This window comes from Pipistrellus hanaki, assembly GCF_964339955.1.
Source record: "Pipistrellus hanaki genome assembly, chromosome: 11".
In the NCBI taxonomy this organism is placed as follows: Eukaryota; Metazoa; Chordata; class Mammalia; order Chiroptera; family Vespertilionidae; genus Pipistrellus; species Pipistrellus hanaki.
Genome location: NC_140513.1, coordinates 5518870 through 5540402, shown reverse-complemented (window position 1 = coordinate 5540402; position 21533 = coordinate 5518870). Strand labels below are relative to the sequence as shown.

The 21533-nt window shown below is 54.9% G+C and overlaps 1 protein-coding gene across 2 annotated transcripts in view; it reads left to right on the top strand.

Moving 5' to 3' along the window:
* LMX1B (LIM homeobox transcription factor 1 beta) overlaps positions 1–911 on the top strand; it is a 79534-nt gene extending 78623 nt beyond the window's left edge. Inside the window, exon 8 of one of the 2 annotated variants that reach the window (XM_084898393.1) lies at positions 78–911. In XM_084898393.1, the coding sequence (XP_084754519.1) occupies positions 78–235 (158 nt within the window). In that variant the 3' untranslated portion in view covers positions 236–911. The remainder of the gene's footprint in view (positions 1–77) is intronic. The other variant, XM_084898394.1, reaches the window with a different exon arrangement.
* The last annotated feature ends 20622 nt before the right edge of the window (positions 912–21533 follow it).

Below are 21533 nucleotides of genomic sequence, written 5' to 3'. Positions count from 1 at the left end.
AGCCACAGCCCCTAGGCCGACAGGGCCCCCGGGAGCCTCAGCCCTCACCCCCCTCCTGACGCCCCTCTGCCCCCCAGGCAACGACTCCATCTTCCACGACATCGACAGCGATACCTCCTTAACCAGCCTCAGCGACTGCTTCCTCGGCTCCTCCGATGTGGGCTCCCTGCAGGCCCGCGTGGGGAACCCCATCGACCGGCTCTACTCCATGCAGAGTTCCTACTTCGCCTCCTGAGAGCCAGCCGGCTGCATGGACACTTGGGCGAGGGTCCCGGCGGCCAGCCCCGCCCTCCCGGCCCCGCCGCCCGCACAGACTCTGCCGACAGCCATATGGTGCCCTCCCCTCGCCAGCCGGGCCTGGCTGACGTGCCCGCGGGGCACGGCCGGACGGGCCGTAGAGCACAGCCCTCTGCGCAGGGCTGCGTCCTGCCCCCGGGGACCCAGAGCTCCCGGACAGCCCCTTGCCTCCCCGCCCCACCTCGGCCTCCATCGCCTCCTCCGTCCCCGTCTTTTTTGGGAAGCTTAAATTCTCTCTATTTTTTTAAACATCCTCTCTGTGTCCAGCCAACCTCCGGGGCCCTGGCTTGGGCCGAGGCAGGGCCCCGTGCAGGCCCGGGAAGAGGTGGGCCAGGCCTGTGCCCTGTGCTGGCGCCCACCCCCCTCGGCCACCTCTGTGGGCAGGCAGACCCGGGGCGAGGCTCACCCCTCCGGGCCAGAGCGGGGCAGAGGCGGGGCAGAGCCAGCCAGGTGCCAGGCCCGCCGTGGCTCTGCCCTGGGGGGAGTCTCCGGGGAGGGAAGATGGAGACAGGCGGACCTGAGGGTCAGAGACACACGTGCAGCTGCACACACGAAAGGCACGCAGACAGACACGCACAGAGACGTAGAGACACTGAAGGAGGCGGAGCAGCCCTGCGGGACCGGGCAGGCCAGGAAGGGGAAAGAGGCCAGACCGGGAGGGGGCGCTCCTCTGTAGTGCCAGGAGAGGAAGCAGGGAGGGGAGAGGATGGGGTGAGCTTGAAGCAGGTGCACTCGGAGATACCCCAGAAGGAGGCTGGGCAGACAGGGCAGCCGCCAGCCAGCCCCAAGGGCAGAGGCAGAGCTCAGAACCGGGCAGAGTTGGGCCATGTGGCAGAACCTCCCGGCAGGAAGGACTTCACACGTTGCCCACGTGGCACGCCATCTGCTCCTGGGACACGGAGCCCAGGCCCCGCGCCAGCTGCCCTCTCCTGCTGACCTTTTCCAGCCCTGAGTTCTTGCTTCCCCAGTTTCCTCTGCTCTTCCTCTTCAAACTGACCCACCACTGGGCCCCAGCGTTCCTCCTAAAGGTGTGGCGTGCATAGAACCCAGTCTTCCCACCGACCTCCGCCAGCCAGAGTGAGCAGGCCCGTCACCTCCCCAGCGTTAGGTGCCCTACCTTTGTTAATGTGACCTGAGGTCCAGTTAATGGTTTAGGCCATGTAACCTTGGAAACACCCTGTCCTATAAGAAAACCCAGTGACTGTCACACACAGGACAGCTAAGTCACATCTCTCTTCTGTGTGTGTGTGGAGTGGGGGGGAGGGGGCATCTGGACTCTCAGGGCCTCTCCCTGTTGGGCGTTGGCCCACTAACCAGCCCTTCCTGGGTGATGCATTCCCCCTGCACTTCCAGCCCTGTTTGCGAGCTGCCGGAAGCCAAATACACTACGTCAACCCCCACCCTCCGCTCACTCAACTCTAACCTGCCAAAGGGAAGTGAGGTCAGGCTGCTGGTCCCTGCTCTCAGTGACCCCTGGAGGGCGCTGTGTCCTCAGCCAGGTGCTCACGGCCCTAGGCTGCCCCCAGAGGCCTGCTTGTCCAGCCTCTGAGCGGATGGGGCGATGGTTGATTGTCTTTGGGCTCCTCTGCCCGGCCCTCACGGGATCCTCAGAGTCCCCAAACCGCTCCGCGAGGGGAGGGGAGCCTGTCTGCAGGGGAGCCTGGGCCTCTCCGGAGAGGCCTGGGCCCGTCTCCCACCCCTCCTGGCTCCTGTGCGCAGACCTCACCCTGCTCTCTCCGGGGCAGCTGGCTGGGGGGGACCGGGCGCAGCATCCGCCCTTCCTGGGCTAAGCAGCCAGCCTGGCCCTCCTGGGCTCATGCTCCAAAGGCCTTCCCTGGGGCCCTCAGCTGATGGCCTCGGTCCATCCGCAGCCTCAGCCTCGGCCTCTGCCTTCCTCTGCTCTCTGGTCCCCACAGCCGTGCCGGTTTCTGGAGACCTGCCGCCCTTTCTCCTTTTGCATCCGCACAGTCAGACCATGGCAGGGGCACCCACACAGTCAGACCATGGCAGGGGCACCCACACAGTCAGACCATGGCAGGGGCACCCACACAGTCAGACCATGGCAGGGGCACCCACACAGTCAGACCATGGCAGGGCCATCCACACAGTCAGACCATGGCAGGGCCATCCACACAGTCAGACCATGGCAGGGGCACCCACACAGTCAGACCATGGCAGGGCCGTCCACACAGTCAGACCATGGCAGGGGCACCCACACAGTCAGACCATGGCAGGGGCGCTTGGGCAGGGCCAGGCATGGAGGCCCAGCCCCCGATCACCTGCCCTTCCCTCCCAGGCTCTAAGTTGGAAGGAACCTCAGGAATGGGCCCCCCTGCCCACCCCTCTCCCCCTTCTTTGCAGCTGGAAAGTCTGGGCTGGGAGCGGGGAGGGGCCCACCAGCCCCCTGACCACCAGTCCATGTCAGAGCCAGAGCTAGCCCAGCGCCTCCTCCAGGCTCAGACCCAGATGCCCACTCTGCCCAGCCCTGGGTCAGAGGCGGGGACGCACATGAGCAAGATGTAGGGCCCACCCTTGAGATAGACTCTAAGGCTGGGATAGGACAAGGTATGTCCTGAAGAGACACACACACTCTGTCCCAGACCTTGTGGAGGACCCATTTCTCAGATGAGGAACCTGAGGCCCAGAGAAGGGAGGCAGGGGCCTGGGTGACCCAGCAGAAGCACACAGGGCGGCAGGCTCGCTGGGGCCGGGCCAGGCCAAGGGGAGCCGGCTCTTCCCGCTTCGCGGGTGGAACTGCAGCCTGTCATGGGGGGCAGTGAGTCGTCAGGACCCCCATCCCCTCCAGGGTGAGGGACCACCATCACTGTGGGGGGGGGGGAGAGAAGGGGGAAGCCGAGGGAAAAGAGAAGTAAGAGTCTGGTCTCTGCAGGAAGAGGCAGAGAGTGAGTGGCGGGCAGGCAGGAGGCTGCTGGGGAGGTTGAGGCTCAGAGGGAAGGAGGAATCTATCCCACGTGATGTAGTGAGTGATGGCAGAGGAGGGACAAGAAGGTGGGCTCCTGCCACCAGCCAGAGCCTCGTCTGCCTTCTCCACGGACAGAGGGACCCGGTGGCTCCCAGGGTCAGAGCAGGGTCCGGCAGAGCCTGTAAGAGAAGGGGTCAGTGCACGCGGGCTAGGCATCTCGGAAGGCTTCCTGGAGGAGGAGGAGGCGGGGGGGGGGGATCCAGACCAGCAGGGCCAGGCCCCTGGCATGGGGCTGGGGCAGCCTCTTCTCCATTAAGGACTCGCCTGTCTTGTCTGCTCACCTGGAGCTGGCGGCCCCTTCACCCGCAGGGAACCTCGGAGGAGGGGGAGCTGGCCGAGCCCTGCCTGGCCCCCCTGAGCTCTGGGCACCACCCGGGGTGTGGGTCTCGCCTCCTGTCTGGGAGGACCCACAGCTCTGGGGCCCACGGTGCCCGTGGGGAAGGGGGTCCACGCTCACACGCACGCACATGGACACGCACACTCACACCCGAACGCACACGGAGGCTCCGGGGCCACACTCCCGGGCGCACACAGCCTAGGGGGAGCTGGGGTGCAGGAGGACCGACCCCCCAGCCGTTGGCCCTTGGGAGGGGCCGTTTCCAAGGAGCCTTTTTGCTAGGGCCCCCCCACCCCACTGGGGTTCCCCCAGGAGCCCGGCCTAGCTGGGCGTGGCACCCAGGCCACTGGCCATTCCTCTGTTTTCCTTGTACAGACTCTCACCGCCCACCCACCATCCCCAGACACGTTTTATTTAATAACTTGTCATTGTTAAATTATTTATTAGCGTTTGCCACATCACCACCCCCGCCCCGCCCTCCACTCTCACCTTCCGCTCCTCCCACGAAAGCAGAAAATGGAAACGACAACAACAAAGATGAGACGTCAGTATATTTGTAAATAAACCAACCTGTACACGCCTGTGGTGACTCTCCTTGGGGCGAGGGGCTGGGCTGAGACCAGAGCACATTTCTTGACGGCCGCCAGGGACAGCAGGTCCGGGAGGAGGGCTTGGGTCCCTAGTCTTGCCCAACCCATTCTCTTACAATCCTCACCCCTCCATCCCTGTCCTATCCCAGCCTTAAAGCATTTCCGTCCTAAAACACATCCATCTCACTCCTCAACACTCATTCATTCATCCAACCCATACGGAGAGCCCCTCAAGTGCCAGCTGTCAGGCTAAACCCCAGGGATTGCTGGTCCCGGACTCCAGACAGCAGTGTTATAGGAGCTCAGCTGCGGTACAGTAAGGCCTTGCTGCAGGGTTCCTAACCTCATCTGGAGGGGCGGAGCAGCATGGAGGGCTTCCTGGAAGAAGCTACATGTCAAGCTGAAACCCACAGTTACCCAGCATGGCAGGACTGGACGAGAAGGAGAAACACCTGGGAATGCTCAGGCTTCTGCCAAACAGGCAGGCAAACTCTAGTGAATTTCCTGAACCCCAAGAGCAGCTAAGTTTTGGGGGCGGACGGCGGAGGAGAGGTAATGAGGCTGGAGGCACGGCTAGACCATCCCATGAGGGCAGGTGGACTGGAGGGGGCAGGAAGGCCCATGGAGTCGCCTTTCTCACCTGGGTGAGAGGTGGCAACGGCTTTGAGAGGGCAGTGACAGTGGGGAGAGAGGTGGGGGCAGATTCCCAAGATGTGGGTGAGCCAGGGAAGTCAAAGCAACTTCCAGGCACCTGGATTATGGAGATGGGGTTCCTGGAACCCTCTGGTCTGGGGTGTGCGGAGCTGGGGGCATCCAAGTGGGCATGTCCTGGAGCAGGCCAGGGCCCCGAAGGGACCAGAGGCTGAGCACCCAGGTGGGTGAGCTTGCCCGAGGGAATGCGACACAGGACAGTGGAGACGCGGAGGCCAGGCCCTGAGTAACCTGAGGACTTGGGGCTGGGTCCGGGGGGATGTGGCAGGGGAGGGGGATGGGTGCAGATGCAGAGCCTCTCAAAGGGTGACCCTTAAAGTCCCCAGGTGCCTGGTGTGTGTGTCCGTGTGTCCGTGTCCGTGTGTGTGTGTGTGTGTGTGTGTGTGTGTGTGTGTAAATAACTCTGTGGGTCAGTCAGCCCAGGTATACTGTGCATGGAGCTGGGTGTCTGTAGGTATCAGTGCACTGTATGCAGCTGGGTCTATCCGCCAGGCTAGATCCGCATGTGGAGGTCTGTGCTGGTGGGGGTGTCTGTATGTCCACACATGGGTCTATCACTGGACATCTGTCTGTCTGTGCATCCTGGAGGCTTCTGGGCCTCATGTCCACAGACCTGATGTCCTCAGGTTCTCTCCCTGCCCCTGCCCCTGCCCCCTAATGCTCCTCTCCAGCTTCCCTTCCTCTGCCCGTGGGCACCAGCGCCCCCTGGAGGCGCACACTGTCCTGCACCCTTTCCTGCAGCCTCTAGGTGATTCACAGCCACATGGCGGCTTCTGGGAATCTAGACGTTTCCTCCGGTGCACCCCACAACACCCTGCCTGAGGGGCAGGCATTGAGTGTCAAGTTTCAGGAGGGAAACCCGAGGCTCAGAAAGAGGCGGCAGCCGGGTCCATAGGACAAAGCCAACAAGGACAGTAGAACCGGAGTTCAAAGTCAGGTTTGGCTGCAAAGCCAGGGCCTTGCCACCACCCCTGCCTCCCTAAGCCCCACTCTGGCCATCTTGGCCTCCAAGGTCAGGCCCGGGACCCGGAAATTCTCTCCTACCTTCACAGTGGCTTCACTGAGGCCCAGAGAAGTGAAGTCACCCGGCCCAAGACTGCACAGCACAGAGGCAGGACTAACCTGGGTCTTCCTCATGGCCAAGCCCCAGGCCCAGGCTTGTGAGAGTGGCCTCGGAGCCTCCCACACGCCCTCACCTCTCCCCCCCACCCCCCACACAGCCCCTCAGCAGCAGGCCGCCATGCTCACGCCTATAGCAACCGCTCAAAATCCTGTCACTAAAAAATGTGGTGTGTGGGGGGGGGGGGGATTAGGAGGGAGGGGCCGTGCTAATCCTTCGCTCTCTGCCTCCCGCCCGCCCTCTCCCCTGGAAAGTGAAGCCGTGGGAAGGGGAGGAAATGCGGGCTGAGTCTCAGGAGACGGAGGGCGTGGCTGCCTCAAGCAGGACAAACACCAGCCAAACTCCGGCCCCTGCCAGTCACACGCTGCCCTGGGCTCAGGGATGCAGCGGCCTGCTGGACGGACGGTTGGACGGGAGGAGAGGCGAGGCTAGGAGGCTGCTGGGGTCGCTCATGCCTCTGGAAGCAGGGAGGCTGGCCGCGCCCCACGTGCTGTGCGGAGCTGAGCCTCTCACATCTTGTTCCACTTTCTCCTCGCAGCCCGTGGGGCGGGACAATTGCAACGTCCGCTCTCCCCAGTTCCTCCCAGGAGCCACCCATCCTGTAGCCAGTGCTGCCCTGCCTCGGATGCCCCCTTAGGCCTCCAAGTGTCCCAGACCCTGTGCCCGGCAGACCAGGACTCTGGGCAATGACAGACAGACTGACAGACAGACAGGGGGACTCTGTTATGGCTTTGACTTCAGAGCAAGTGCCAGGGCTTGACTGGAAAATGGAGACAGCCCGAACCTGCCAACACACACACACACACCCGCCTCTACCCAGCCCCGAATGCTCCTCCTCCTGATCTTCGTCCCCTTCATGGCAGATGCATAAGAATAAGTGACAAGAGAGGCATACAGGACTCGGAGTGGGTGGGTGACAGGGTTCCTCAGCTGGGCCTGGGAAATCAAGGAGAGCTTCCTGGAGGAAGGAACAGCCAGGACAAATGCTCACAGGTGAGACCTGCAGGGGACCAGGGTGGAGGGGCACACCCAGGTTGCACTGAGGGTCCCAAAGCCAGAGATGGCCGGGGGCGACATCCCGGTGCACGCCAGGGGTCAGTCACCCTCTGTTTAGCTGGGAATAAAGTCAACACACTAAGACTTTAGAATAGTAATGATTTTAAAAACTCCTGTGCCCACTCCTTAGATAAAGAGGATGTGCATTTTCCATTTCTTGGGGCCCCGATGTCCCAGGAGCATCTATTTCTTCCCTTGGAAACTCTGGTACAAATTGGAAAGGGGTGGGTACAGGAAGTTCTTAGCACAGAACCTGCGGGGATGTGCCCGGGGCAGGCGGCCCGGCCTGCATCTCCCGTCTGCCCTGCGGCAGAGCACCCAGGCGCCTCTCCAGGGCGCACCCCACATCCACTCCTCACCTCCCTCATCAAAGCTCCGAGTACCTGGCTACCAAATGCCCAGGACAGAGCAGAAGCTACTTGGAATTTCCCTACTGCACCTGCAGTTACCCGTGTCAGACCACGAGGTGGCGATCGGGAGTCAGGCAGGTGAACGCCTTGTGGTGGCTGGGCCCGGAGCTGATGGATGGAACCGGGAGCCTTCGGATGATGGCCAGAAGCTCTGGGGAGGCTCTGTGTGCCAGGTACCGTGTGGGCGCTTTGTGGGGACGATAACGCTGAGGAGGGGGAGTGAGCATCTCATTTTACAGAAGGACAGGACAGGAGGCTCCGAGATCTTAGGTAACCCGCGGCCACACGGCTGGGGAATGGCAGAGCTGGGCGGCAGCAGACACCCCGGAGGAGGAAACGTGGGGAGGTGGGAGGGGGCGGGAGAAATACCCTCCTCTTCTTGAGCTCTTGCTTAAGCCTCTCCCGGCCTGTGTGGCTCATCCCACTGACTTCTCACACTGACCCCGGAGACCTCCCCCATTTTGTGGATGTGGAAACTGAGGCTGCGGGGAGCTAAAAGCCGGGGGAGGCTGCTTATCCTTGGAGCCCTGGCTCCCGGGGACTCACCCTCCCTGGAGGACCACAGGGTGAGGAGAGAAACACTGAGTACCACCCCACCCCCCAGCCCTGCCCAGCCCTTCTCCAACCCTCCTCAAGGAAGGACAGCAGGCTCAGGCCCGGCCCAGGCCCACGAGGGGGCTCCCTCACCGAGCAAGATTCCCATCCACCCTCTGAGCGTGCTGGCCCCTGAGGATGCTTCCAGAACTGAGCATGCGGGTCACAGCAGGGAGCCCCCGACCAGGGGTTAAGTGTTTCTTTCTCTTTTTTTAATATATTTTATTGATTTTTTTTTTCTTACAGAGAGGAAGAGAGAGGGATAGAGAATTAGAAACATCAATGAGAGAAAATTATCAATCAGCTGCCTCTTGCACACCCCCTATTGGGGATGTGCCCACAACCAAGGTACATGCCCTTGACCGGAATCGAACCTGGGACCTTTCAGTCTGCAAGCTGACACTCTATCCACTGAGCCAAACCGGTTTCGGCAAGTGTTTCATTCTGATCATGGCAGTCATGGGAACCTCTCAACAGAGGCAACTAATCTGGAGTTTGGGGGTTCCCCAGCACACCCGGCTTCGGGGAAGGTAGTGAGTGTTGTCAGGCTCAATCCTAACTCTGCCACTCACCAGCCGTGACCTTGGACAAGTTTCTGTGTCTTTATAAACAAGGGCGAGCACGGGCCTACCATGGGGACCACCTGAGTAAGAGCCAGGCACAGGTTCATCGGGCCGGGCACTCACTCAACGGGGTTAACATTACCCCCAGGTGCCCCTCCCTTTTGCCCACGCAGGAGGCTCAGCCTCTGCCAGCTCACTGACCCAAAGGTAAGGTGACCAGACGTCCCGCTTTGGCGAGACAGTCCCAATTTTTAACAATTTGTCCCGCGTCCCGCGGCATTTTAAAAAGTCGGGACTTTTTTTTAAAACACCGCAGGACACGGGACAAATTGTTAAAAATCAGGACTGTTAAATGTCCCGCCCAAAGCGGGACGTCTGGTCACCTTACCCAAAGGCGCCTGAGAGCCCTCAGCCAGGGCATCCGTGGGCCTCTCCCTCTCCCGTCAGCCAAGAAAGATTCCAGAAGCTACGGTCCCTGTGGCACCAGCCTTTCAGACCCCGGGATCTTTGGCAGACCCTCAGGGGCCGTGCCAGAGGAGGCACGGAGGCAGGGGCAGGGGCAGGGGGAGCTCATCCCTGGCAGGCAGCTGACCTGAGCCCCCTGGCCCAGGCCTCCTGGCCAGAGCACATCACTCCCTGGGAGTGGTTCAACCCAGGCGTTCAAACACTTTAGATCCCAAGTTACAGGGATGCTGGCCCCTATATTCCTCACCACACGGGGGAGCCCTAGAGGCCGCAGCCCTTGCCCACAGAAAGAGGTAAGAAGAAAGAGGCAGCAAGAGGCAGCCCCAAGCCTTCGGTTTATGGAGGCATTAAAAGGCTAGCCAACAGATGATGAACAGGGTATTTTATTGCTTGCGCTAGCCTGAGTCTCTGTCACCTGCCACCAGAGCCCTGACGAAAACCCACACCATCTGACAGGGTTATTGGGTGAATGAGATGATATTTCCACGTTTCTGGCATAAAGTTCAGTACTAAAAAAAAGAAAAAGGGAGCCAGGATGATTCTCCGCAGAGCACAATAATGACCCCCGCATCCCTCCCACCCCGGCTGGCAACATTGGCCCCTTTGTTTACGGCAATGTGGTTTGTGAAACTCTACCTCGCAGGCACAGCCTCTGCGCTGGTATTTAAAAGGAGACATTGTGTTCGGGGCATTTTTTCTTTTCCCCCTGCAGATTCCATCCAACTGGATATTGTCAGAGATTCCTGAGGACAAATGAAAATAATGATGGCGGCCGTAAAACACACAATGAGCACCACACAGCGCCCCTGCCAGGGCAGTGCCTGCCATCTGAGCGCTGGTGGCCGAGCCCCCGCCTGGTGTGGGGTCCCCCCTGGTCCCACACACCCCTGCTGACCCCCGCAGCTGGGACTGGGCGGCTGTGCCCCCGGCCCAGGCAGTGGGGTACTGGAGTTCGGTTGAAAAAAGGAATCACTGGTGCTGAGTGACTAAGAAGCCCATCATCAGGTTATGCCTATCACAAAAATGCCCACAGGCCGAGTGATGGTGCGAGGGCAGAATATGGGAGTCACGCTCTGCAGAGCCTGGGGGAAGGCAACTTTGGTAAGGTGACCAGACGTCCCGCTTTTGGCGGGACAGTCCCGATTTCTAACAATTTGTCCCGCGTCCCTCGGCGATTTTTTTAAAAATCGGGACTTTTATTTTTTATTTTTATTTTAAATATATTTTATTGATTTTGTACAGAGAGAAAGTGAGAGAGTTAGAGAGTTAGAAACATTGATGAGAGAGAGTCATCGATCAGCTGCCTCTTGCACACCCCCTACTGGGGATATGCCCGCAACCAAGGTACATGCCCTTGACCGGAATCGAACCCGGGACCTTTCAGTCCCCAAGCCGACGCTCTATCCATTGAGCCAAACCGGTTTCGGCAAAAAAATTGGGACTTTTTTAAAATGCCGAGGGACGCGCGACAAATTGTTAAAAATCGGGGGGGGGGGGGAATTGGGACTTTTTAAATTATTTTTTAAAATATCTTTTTATTGATTTTTTACAGAAAGGAAAGGAGGGATAGTTAGAAACATCAATGAGAAAGAAATACCAACCAGCCGCCTCCTGAACACCCCCTACTGGGGATGTGCCCCCAACCAAGATACATGCCCTTGACTGGACTCGAACCCGGGACCTTTCAGTCCGCAGGCCATGACTCTATCCATTGAGCCAAACTGGTTTCGGCAATTTGAGGCTTTTTTAAAACGCCGCGGGACAAATTGTTAAACATCGCGACTGTCCTGCCAAAAGTGGGACGTCTGGTCACCTTAAACTTAGGGCGACTGCTCTTCCTGCTTATGAAACGCCCTGCCCGGACACTTAATAAGAACGACAATGACCGTGCTGACAGCTGTGGTGTGTGTGCTGAATACTCATCACAGGCCAGGGCCTGCCGGCACCACCTCCTTTCACTCCTACGCAAAGCAGCCTCCTCCCCATTTCACAGGTGAAAACACTGAGGCTCCGAGGCCGGGAGGAGCTTGTTCAAGGTCACGGAGCTAAGCAAGGGAGATCCTGAGAGCAGGTTCCCCATGGCGACAGGGCGGAGGGAGGAAAGCCCCAATTTTTTTTGCGATTCTGCCCTTCTGAGGGGTGGGCCGGGCTTCACCAGACCAGGCCCCAAGCCGAGGGATGGAGAAGGAAACCTCTCCCCAGGAGAGGACTCAGCAGGGCTGAGCGGCATGGCCCGTCCTCAGCTGCTACCCCGGCCCTGGCCGGCTCGTGGGCTCAGACCTGCCGGGACAAGAGACGCGGGGGGGAAGGGAGACGTGGGGCCAGAGAGCCACCCTCCCTCTTGGGGGCCGGCCCGGCCCTAGCACAGCCATGCCTCTCACATGAGGGCCTTGTGCTGACAGAAGAGCTCAGAACGGACAGCCACATGCCAAGGTCACAGACAGTCGCACGGACAGGAAGATGGGGAAGGGAGGGGAGAAGAGTGGGCTCATTTTCAAGATGAAAGCTCCATTCCCCACCCCAGGAGTTCGGGAGGAATTTTGTAGGTTTGGAGCCTAGAACGTTGATGACAATCAGGCTGGGGAGGAGAGGCAGCAGGAAGTGGGGGCCTCTCGCCCAGGGGGAGACTAGATGTAGGAGCTGGTGCAGGAGCTGCGACCCCCGGGACTCCTTTCCAAATCGCGGGGAAGCTGGGGACCGCTCCGCGATGAGTCCTCGCGCAGGGCGCTCCCAGGCCAGAGGACTCTCCTGCCGCCCAGCAGGAAGAACGGTAAGTCAGGCTGCTGTGATTCCCTCCCCTCTGCGTTTGGGCTCATTCCTGTCCCCCTAGCATCATGTGTCATTCCTTTGGGTTGTTATGGAGCTTTATGCAATGATACAAAACCGCATGGTCCTCTGCTAGTTCGTTTCTTTATTCGTGTTTTATTTTTGCCCACATTCGGCCACCTTGTTTCATGTAGCCATCATTTATTGTTCTATAACCCTCCGTCTATTTATTAATTCTCCTAGAGCAGACGTTGGGCTTTTCCGGTTTTTCACTAGAATGAGCAAGGCTGCAGTGAGTGTCCATCTGCTTTAGGGTTTGCTGTTTCTTTGGTCTTCCTTTCAGACTCCTTCCCTACCCTTTTATGTTTTCTTCGTAAATTTTTAAAGTTTTGACTTTCACATTTAAGTTTCAGATTCCTGCCCTAGCTGGTTTGGCTCACTTGATAGAGTGTCAGCCTGCGGACCAAAGGGTCCCAGGTTCAATTCCACTCGGTCAAAGGCACGCACCTTGGGTGCAGGCTCCTCCCCAGCCCAGGCCCTGGTCAGGGCTCCTGCAGGAGGCAGCCAGTCAACGTGTTTCTATCACATCGATGTTTCTCTCTGTCTTTCCCTCTCTCTTCCACTCTCCCTAAAAATCAATGGAAAAATATCTTTGAGTGAGGATTAGCTAAAAAATAAAAATAAATTCCAGCCCACCCAGCGTGGCTCAGTGGTTGAGCATCAACCTATGAAACAGGAGATCACGGTTCAATTCCCGGTCAGGACACAAGCCTGGGTTGCGGGCTCGATCACCAGTAGGAGGTGTGCAGGAGGCAGCCGATCAGTGATTCTCTCTCATCATTGATGTTTCTCTCTCTCTCCCTCTCCCTTCCTCTCTAAATATGTATATTAATAATCAATATGTAAATCAATAAATATACATATTAAAAAATAATAAATTTCAGATTTCTTTCTAAAACTATCCTACTAAATGTTTTTTTTCTGAGTTGTTTTACAAGCAAGTATAAAGAAGAAAGTATTGAGTATTATCTTATATCCTGCCACCTTGCTAAATTCTTACTAATTTTAATAGCTTCTCGGTACATTATTTTGGATTTTTAATGTAGGTAATCATATCATCTGGAAATGTTATGTCTTTTCTGAACATTATAACTTGCCTTCTTTTCTTTCTTCCATCTTCCCTTCCTTGGTTTTCTTCTTTTCCTTGTTCTTTTGTATTAAACACATTGGCTGGGACTTTCATTAAAATATTGATTAGGAGGATATTAATTAGGGTCCTTGTCACGTTTTGTTAAGAAGGATGCTTTTTAATTTTACCACTATGATTTTACTACGTTTTGCTAATTAAGAAAATTCCCTAATATTCCTAGTAAGAATTTTAATCATGACAGGATGTTGATTTTGATTAAATGCTTTTTCAGCATCTAACCTTTCTCCCTTAACCTGTTACTGCATATATTTACATTTTTATATATAAATAACGTTATATAACATGTAATAGGTGATACATAGTATGTAATATAATATATAATTATTATAGTCATGTACTGTAACATATTGATTATATTAACATATAACATATGTTATTAAACCATCCCTTACATCCATGGTATAAACCAGCGATTTTCAACCTTTTTCATCTCATGGTACACATAAATTAATTACTAAAATTCTGCGGCACACCAAAAAAATATGGTATATTTATTTTCTGACAATCTGGCAAAAAGGTAGAATTTCTATTCATTCATACTGGATGACTATTGTTGTGTAGGCTGTTGTCATTTTTTATTTGACAATCTAAGGGAAAAGAGGTCAGTGCTCCTGACTAAATAGTCAGATATTGCATGTTTTAAACATTCTTGTGGCACACCGGTGTGCCTGCCACGGCTCACTGGTTGAAAATTGCTGGTATAAACCCATTTGGTCATGATTTTTTAATATTTTATTGGATTCATTTTTCTACTAATTTTTATCTAGGCATATGGGTGAGGTTGTCTGGGTATAAAACTATACTGATTTCTCAAAGTGTTCCCTATTTTCCATACTCTGGAAGAGTGTGTATGAAATTATAATATCTGTTCTTTTAAATGTTTGAAATCATCTGGACTTGATGTTTGCTAAGTAGAAATATTTTACTTATCTAGTCAATTATGTTTAGTGACTATGCAACTACTGAGGATTTTATTTCTTCTTGAGTCAGTTTTGATAAATTATGTTTCAAGGAATTTGTGCCTTTTGTCTGCTTTAAAATTTATTAATATAAAGTTGTATAATACACTTTTTAATCCTTTTAATCTCTGCTCTATCTGTAATACTATTGCCTTTATAATTCTTAATTTTATTTTTAAACCTGTATCTTTCAAATTTTTGCTATTTTTTTTTAATCTATTTTACTAATCTTTCAAAGAACCAGTTTGTCCTAGTTAATTCCCTCTACTGTGTCTTTATTTTTCATTTCATTATGTGGTATCCTTCCTTCCACTTCATTGATATTTTTCCCATTTTTTATGGATTTCTATGGTGGCTATTAATAAGTCTGCTGTTCGCTTAAAGGCAGTTTTCTTTTGTAATCAGTTTGTTTCTTTTCTCTGGTTGTGTGAAAGATCTTTTTCTCTTTGGTCTTCTGAAAGTTTGTTACATGGTGTCTAGGTGCGGATTCTAAAAAGTTCTGAAAGGCTCTCAGCCATTATCTCTTCAAATATGATCTCACATTAACTGTCCCTCTCCTTTCCTTCTGGGTCTCAGTTGCATAGTAGACCTCATTTTCCCTTCCATCTTTTAACCAAATCTTCAAATTTTACATCTCCTTTGATCTCTGTGCTTCATTCTGGGTAATTCCTTCAGAGGAGTTATTTTCCAGTTCATAATTTATCTCTTCAGCTGTATCTAATCTATTTAATCCATCTGGTGAGATGTTTATACCATTGATGGTAATTTTCATTTGTAAAAATTCTATTTAGTTTCTTTTCAAAATTTTGGACATTTTTATTTTATTTTAAAGTTTATTGTTGAAATTATTGCAGATGTCCCTCTCCCCCCCCCCATTGTCGCTCTCCACCTGGTTCCTGCCCCCTTCCCAGCCCTTTGCCACCCTATTGTCTATGTCTATAGGTAATGCATATATGTATATGATATTTGTGTAATCTCTTCCTGCCTGCCACCCCACTTCCCTTGGAGAATTGTCAGTCTGTTTCTTTTCTTTTCTTTCTTTCTTTTTTAATATATTTTATTGATTTTTTACAGAGAGGAAGGGAGAGAGATAGAGCTAGAAATGTCGATGAGAGAAAAACATTGATCAGCTGCCTCTTGCACACCCCCTACCGGGGATGTGCCCGCAACCAAGGTACATGCCCTTGACCGGAATCGAACCCGGGACCTTTCAGTCCGCAGACCGACGCTCTACCACTGAGCCAAACCGGTTTCGGCTGTCAGTCTGTTTCATTTCCATGCCTCTAATTCTATTTTATTCACCAATTTATTCTATTCATTAGATTTCTTATTCATTTATTTTGACTTTTAGATTTAATTGTTAATAGATTTAATTTGTTGCCACTTTGTTGTTCATATTTCTTCTTCTCCTCCTCTTCCTCCTTCTTCTTTTTCTTCAAGAATACTCTTCAACATTTTATATAATACTGGTTTGGAGATGATGAACTCCTTTAGCTTTTTCTTGTCTGTGAAGCTCTTTATCTGACCTTCAATCCTAAATGATAGCTTTGCTGGGTAGAGTAATCTTGTAGGTAATTGCTATTCATCACCTTAAATGTTTCTTGCCATTCCCTTCTGGTCTGCATAGTTTGTGTTGAAAAATCAGCTGACGGTTGTATGGGCACTCCCTTGTAGGTAACTAATTGTTTTTCTCTTGCTGCTTTTAAGATTCTCTTTTTGTCTTTAGCCCTTGGCATCTTAATTATGATGTGTCTTGGTATGAGATTCTTTGGGATCCTCTTGTTTGGGACTCTGTGCTTCCTGGACTTGTAAGTCTATTTCTTTCACCAGGGAGAGGAAATTTTCTATCATTATTTCTTCAAATATGTTTTCAATATTTTGCTCTCTCTTCTTCTTCTAGCGCCCCCATAATGCAAATGTTGGTATGCTTGAAGTTGTCCCAGTATCTTCATATTTTTGGATTCTTTTTGATTTTTTTTGGTTGGGTGTATTTTGCTTCCTCATATTTCAAATTGTTGATTTGAGTCTCAGAATCCTGTACTCTACTATTCAATCCCTGTATATTATTCTTTATTTTAATCAGTATATGCTTAATTTCTAACTGGTCCTTTTCCTTTTTTTTTTTTTTTTTTTTTTTTAGGTTTCTAGAAAATTCTTGAGTAACCTTATAACCATGGTTTTGAACTCTATATTCAGTATTTTTCTTTCTCCCATTTCTTTCATTTGTGACATGTTTCTTTCTCTCCACATTTGGCAGCTTCCCTGTGTTTGTTTCTATGTATTGGGCAGAGCTGCTATGTCTCCTTGAGTTGATAGAGTAGATTGTGTAGTAGGTGTCCTGTTGGGCTCAGTGGCTCAGCTGCCCCAGTTACCTGAGCTGGGAGCTCTAGGTGCACACATTTGAGCCCTACAGTCTTATTGTAGTTGAGACTTGATTGCTGTTGGTGTCCCTGGGAGAAATTGACCTCCAGGCCAATTGGTTGTGAGGACTAGCTGCGACTACAGTGGAGAGCTGCTGTGCAGGAGACACCCTTATGGAGCAGGACTTGCTTCAGTGGGGCTTTGCTGCTCCCTGAGTCTTCCCCTTGAGTGTGTCACTTATGGATGTGAAGAGTTGTAATCTAGTATGGTCTGACACTGACCACTGGGTACACTGGCTCTTGGATCTCCTGGGAGGTGCAAAGTCAGCCACTGCCTGGGGTCACCCAGTGGGAGCTACAGAGAGATCTGTGGATTCCTCCTCTTTGTATCAGGTTTGTAAGTGCCTGGATGAGGCCCAGCTGTGAAGCAAGGCAGGCTGGTGCTGGTGCTGGGTCTTGGGCCTTTTATTGATAGGTTTGGGGCTCCCTGACCCAGCTGCAGCTTGTTTGAGATTTTTAGCCTGAGCAAGGACAGGCCATTCATATGCAAAAGTGGCTGCACACAGCTTGGGTGGGGTTGTAAATTGGAGGCAGGGTCTTAGGGAATTACGAGGGCAGAGAAAACAGAAATGGCTGCCAGTCAGCCCTGCCACCAGGGAGCTCCCAGCATAGGAGCAGTGATCCCTGTGAGCAGCTCAGTCTGAGAGAAAGCCGCCTCTGGTTCCTGCCCTGATGCCAGACAATCCAGTTCCTCCCCGTATGTGTCTGTGTCCCCCAGAGCCTCGCCCTGGTGCTGGAGCTCAGAGGAAGTGGGACCTTGTAAGTTTAATTCATATACTGGCCTTTTAAGAGGAACAGCTGGGTCTCTAGCAGCCTCTGTGTCAGTGAGCCCCAATCTGCATTAGTTTTTACAGCCCATAGTTCCTACTGCCCATACAGACTTCTTTTCCCTGGAACCCTGGGCTGGGGGTCTGGTGTGGGGCTGGGGGCCCTTGCTCCTCCGGTGGCCTCTGCAGAGATGATCTCCCTCCCGATTAAAAAAGAAGCACATGTGGGTGCTGGACCAGCCCGTTTCACACCTCTGCACCTCCTACCAGCCTCAGTGTGCTTTCTCGAGTTTAGGACTTCCATGCAGCCAGCTTTCTAGTGGTTCTGGATGATGGTTTTTCTGTATTTTAATTGTAATTTTGATGTGGTTGTGAGAGGCGGCGAGTACAGGCATTTACCTATGCTGCCCTCTTCCTCTTTTAAGGGCATTGTTGATAGACTTTTATTCTACGTGTGTGTGTGTGTGTGTGTGTGTGTGTGTGTGTGGTGTGTGGTCCTGTAATTCCACATTGTAGTTCTTTAAAAGTGTACATGTGATTGTTGTATATCCTGTATTTGGTAATTCCAATGCCCAAATTATGTGCCTAAGGTATCTAAGTATATTTTTTATTATATTGCTGACTCTCACTCATAATGGCTCATTTCCTTGTAGTTTGGTGATCACTGGTTATGAGCCCATTTTTTGTTGTTGTTGAATTTCATCTGTGGGGATCTTAAGAGCCTAACTGATGCATTCCTGCTCAGGTGCACTGGTTTCTGCCAGGAGTCAGGAACTGCTCGTAGCTGGAACCACTTTACCACCTTCAAGAGACCGGGGGTCAATGCAGGAATAGCAAGTTAAGTTCGTCACCTTGCCTCTGCCCTAGGCCAGATTTGCCTATCACAGTGCTGGTTTCAACACTTAGCCTAACTTTCCTGTTTACCTGTTAGTTACTCCATGTTTTGTTTTCAGTTTCTCAGCATCCTGTTTGTTTTTCTTAGAGATTCCCCTTACTTTCTAACAAACCCAGCAGTGCGGTTTGTTTGGCTTGTTTTTGTAATTCAGGCAGGATCTATTTGAGTTTTAGTGGGACGGCCTTTCAGGGCACAAGTCTGCTCTCTCAACGAAGTGGAAACCCCAGGATGCCATTGTTGCGCCCATTTTGCAGATGAGGAAAAGCTGAGGCTCAGAAAATGAAATGCCTGGCTCCAGAGGCGGAGTCGAGACTAGAACCCAGGTGTCTGACTGCAGAGCGTGAGGCTCGGTGTTTAACCAGAGGTCTGTGGCCCCCGGAGAAGAAATGTGCTCATAGGGGTGCAGCCTCGCCGCCGGTGGTGCAGCCCAGGCCGGCGCTCCGGGGTGAACAAGCTTCCGCCGGGGGAGGAATGAGCAGACCCAGGGGGGCCTGGAGTGGGCAGGCCCCGGCCAGCCAGCTCCCGCTGCCTCCTCAGCACCAGTGCAGCCAGAGCCTGTACGGGGGGCACTCAGCCCGCAGCTCCCACCCGGGAAGGGAGCCAGCAGGCTCTTCCTGCCCTCAGGTTTCCATGGCAACCAGTCACCCTAGATGATGAGAAGCAAAAGCCACAGGCGGTGAGTGGAACATTCCTGAATCTTTGGAGTCCTCATTATGGGGGGGGGGGGGGGTCTTCTGCCGCCTCGGTGGGAAGAGAGGGGGACAGAGAATTTCTATGAAGGAGTCATGTTTAAACAAGCCCACAATGCCACTCGCCAGCCCTTTGCTCCTTACCCACCCCCCAATGAAGATGGCCCCGGGGCCCCAGGTCCCAGGAAGTCCAGGAACACACTGGAGGCAGCGGATGCTAGGTCCCACACAGACCAGTCTCCCCCCATGGGGTCCCTGCCCTCCAGGAGCAGTCTGGTGCAGAACTCAGACAGGTTCTAACAGCCGGTTACCAGGGGACAAGGCACACACAGGCTGAGAGAGCACGGAGGACGGAGTCCTTTCGGGGAACTCCCCAAACCAGAGACACCTGGGCTGCTCCCCAAAGGCTGATGGGAACTTAGCCTGGGAGAGAAGGCAGGAAGGGCATTCTGAGCAGCGGGAACCACAGGCAACAGGCTCAGAAGCATGAAGAGCAAGGTCACTTCATACAAGGTGAGGGAAGGAGAAAGGCAGCTGCCGAGGGAGCCGGGCGGAGCTTGAAGGGCCTTGGATCTGATGCAGAGAACTTTGGCTTTTCCCGGGAGCAGCGGGCAGATCCATGGCCCAAATGTCCTCACAGCATCGAGGATGGATAGCAGCCGGGAACCCAGCCAGGAGCCTGTGGCCATGGTGCACGGAGAGACCCCAATGGCTGCAGCAGGAGGGGTAAGAGGAGGCAGGTTCGGGAGCTGTTTAGGAGGCAAACCAACAGGGCTTGGGGGACCGGATGTGAGGAGGGGAAGAGGTTGGGACAGGAGGCAGGAGCAGGGTGGGAGAGGGGAGGGGGCCGTATGCAGCCCTTGCTAGGTCATGGGGAGGTGACCAGTTTTCCTCGTAAAGATGCAGGGGCTGAGCTGAGTGTGAGGCCCAGGACGCTTCCTCTCCAGGCCAGGGGAGAAAAAGGAGGTTCCAGAACCTTCTGCAGCCTGAGGCTCCAGTCGCTTCCACTCCCAGGGCGGTTCCAGCTGCTCTCTGTCCCCCCTCCCCCTCCCCCATGCACACAAGCCCTGCTCTGAGCCACACCCGCCTGTGTCCTCCAGCCCTGCGGGAGGGGGGGGGGGCGGGGGGGCAGCTGGCTCTCCCACGGCTGGGCCACTGGTCCCTCATCCAGGCTGGGGAAGCCACATTCCTGTTTCCTCTGGTTTTGTGCTTATCCACCCGCTGGGTGTGTGGCCTGGGACTAGAGCCCAAGGAGGCGAACTGGAGAGACATCAAGGTGACAATGGCAGGTCTGAGAAAGGTGGCTCTGGAGTCAGACTTGGGACTGTGTGCAAATTGCACCTCTCCCCTAACCGGCTGTGTCTCCCCCCTCCCCCCCCATGGACAGGACCCTCCCATACTCTCCCCTTCTCCCCCCCACACCCCGCTCCTGTGCACACTCATCTCCCCCAGCCCCTGGGACCACACCCTCTCCTGCCCACCCCTGCGGCCGCCCCGCCCAGACTAATCCTGGGAAGGAGCCAGGGGCTCCTGAGCCAACAGTATTGGGGACCAGTGGCCACCCCACTCCCCTCCCTTTGTCTCCAGCCCCCAACCGATCTCCAGGCAGGTGCCAGGCCTGGCCATCCGGGCCCAGAGCTGGTGCCCGGTTGGTCTGCAGGCTGCCCGGGCCCATCTGACCCTGACTCAGGACTGGGGGGCACCGTTCCGCCCCGGGGGAAGCTGGGCGAGGTTGGCAACGCGGCTGGGTTCCAACGCGGGTGTCTGTTCCCGTTCTTCCTATTGCCTCCCTCAGCAGCACCCCTCGCGGCCCCTCACCCGGACAACTTCCCCGCCCCCCAACATCTGCTGAAAGGAGGAGGAGGCGGGTGTGGCCCGGAGAGGGGCGGGCCAGCCCTGGGCAGCTCCGAGCAAACCCCGCCCCGGGCCCCCGCTGGTGGGGACCCCTCAGGGGACCAGAGAGGGTGGGGCGGGCCTGGTCCCCCGCCTGCGGGCCGCCCCGGGCTGGGCGGGCTCCAGACCAGCTCCGCTGCCTCCGGGCGGGCGGGGCGGGCCGCGGGCCAAGCCCGTAAAACTTGAGGAGGTGCGAGAGACACTGCGCAGGCCTCCAGCGGGAATGAAATAGGGCCTCCCTTCGGGCGCCCGCCCGCCCGCCCGGTCACCCCGGAGGGTCCAGGTGCGGCCCGCGCTGGGGGAGCCTGCTCCCCACCCAGGCCCCCCCCCCCAGTCAGCGAGGGCGGGGCCGCACCCAGTCCGCACCCCGCACCTGCCGGGTCCCCCGGCCTCCGTCCCCGCCCCCGCCCCCGCATAGAGGAGCGGCCCCAGGACACCCCCCTGCTTTCCGGGTGTCCGGGTGTCCGACGGGCTTCTGGTCCCTGACGCATCCCCTCCGCATCTGCGCCCGCACCGCCCGCGCCGCTGGTGATGGATGGCGCCTTCGGGGGCGGGCCGGGGCTGGGCGGCGGAAATGAGAAGATCTGGAGCAGAGCCGCCCGACACCGCCATATCCGCCTGCTCCCGGCTCCGTGATGGATGGGCCCAGCCAGCCTCCCCCCTCCTGCCCCCGCCCCCGGCTGGGGGCCCCAGGGTCCCGCCCCCCAGCCCGGAACCCGCCCCCACCACGCACTCACACACACTCACATACAATCACATTCACACACTCACACTCACACACACACACACTCACATTCTCACACTAACA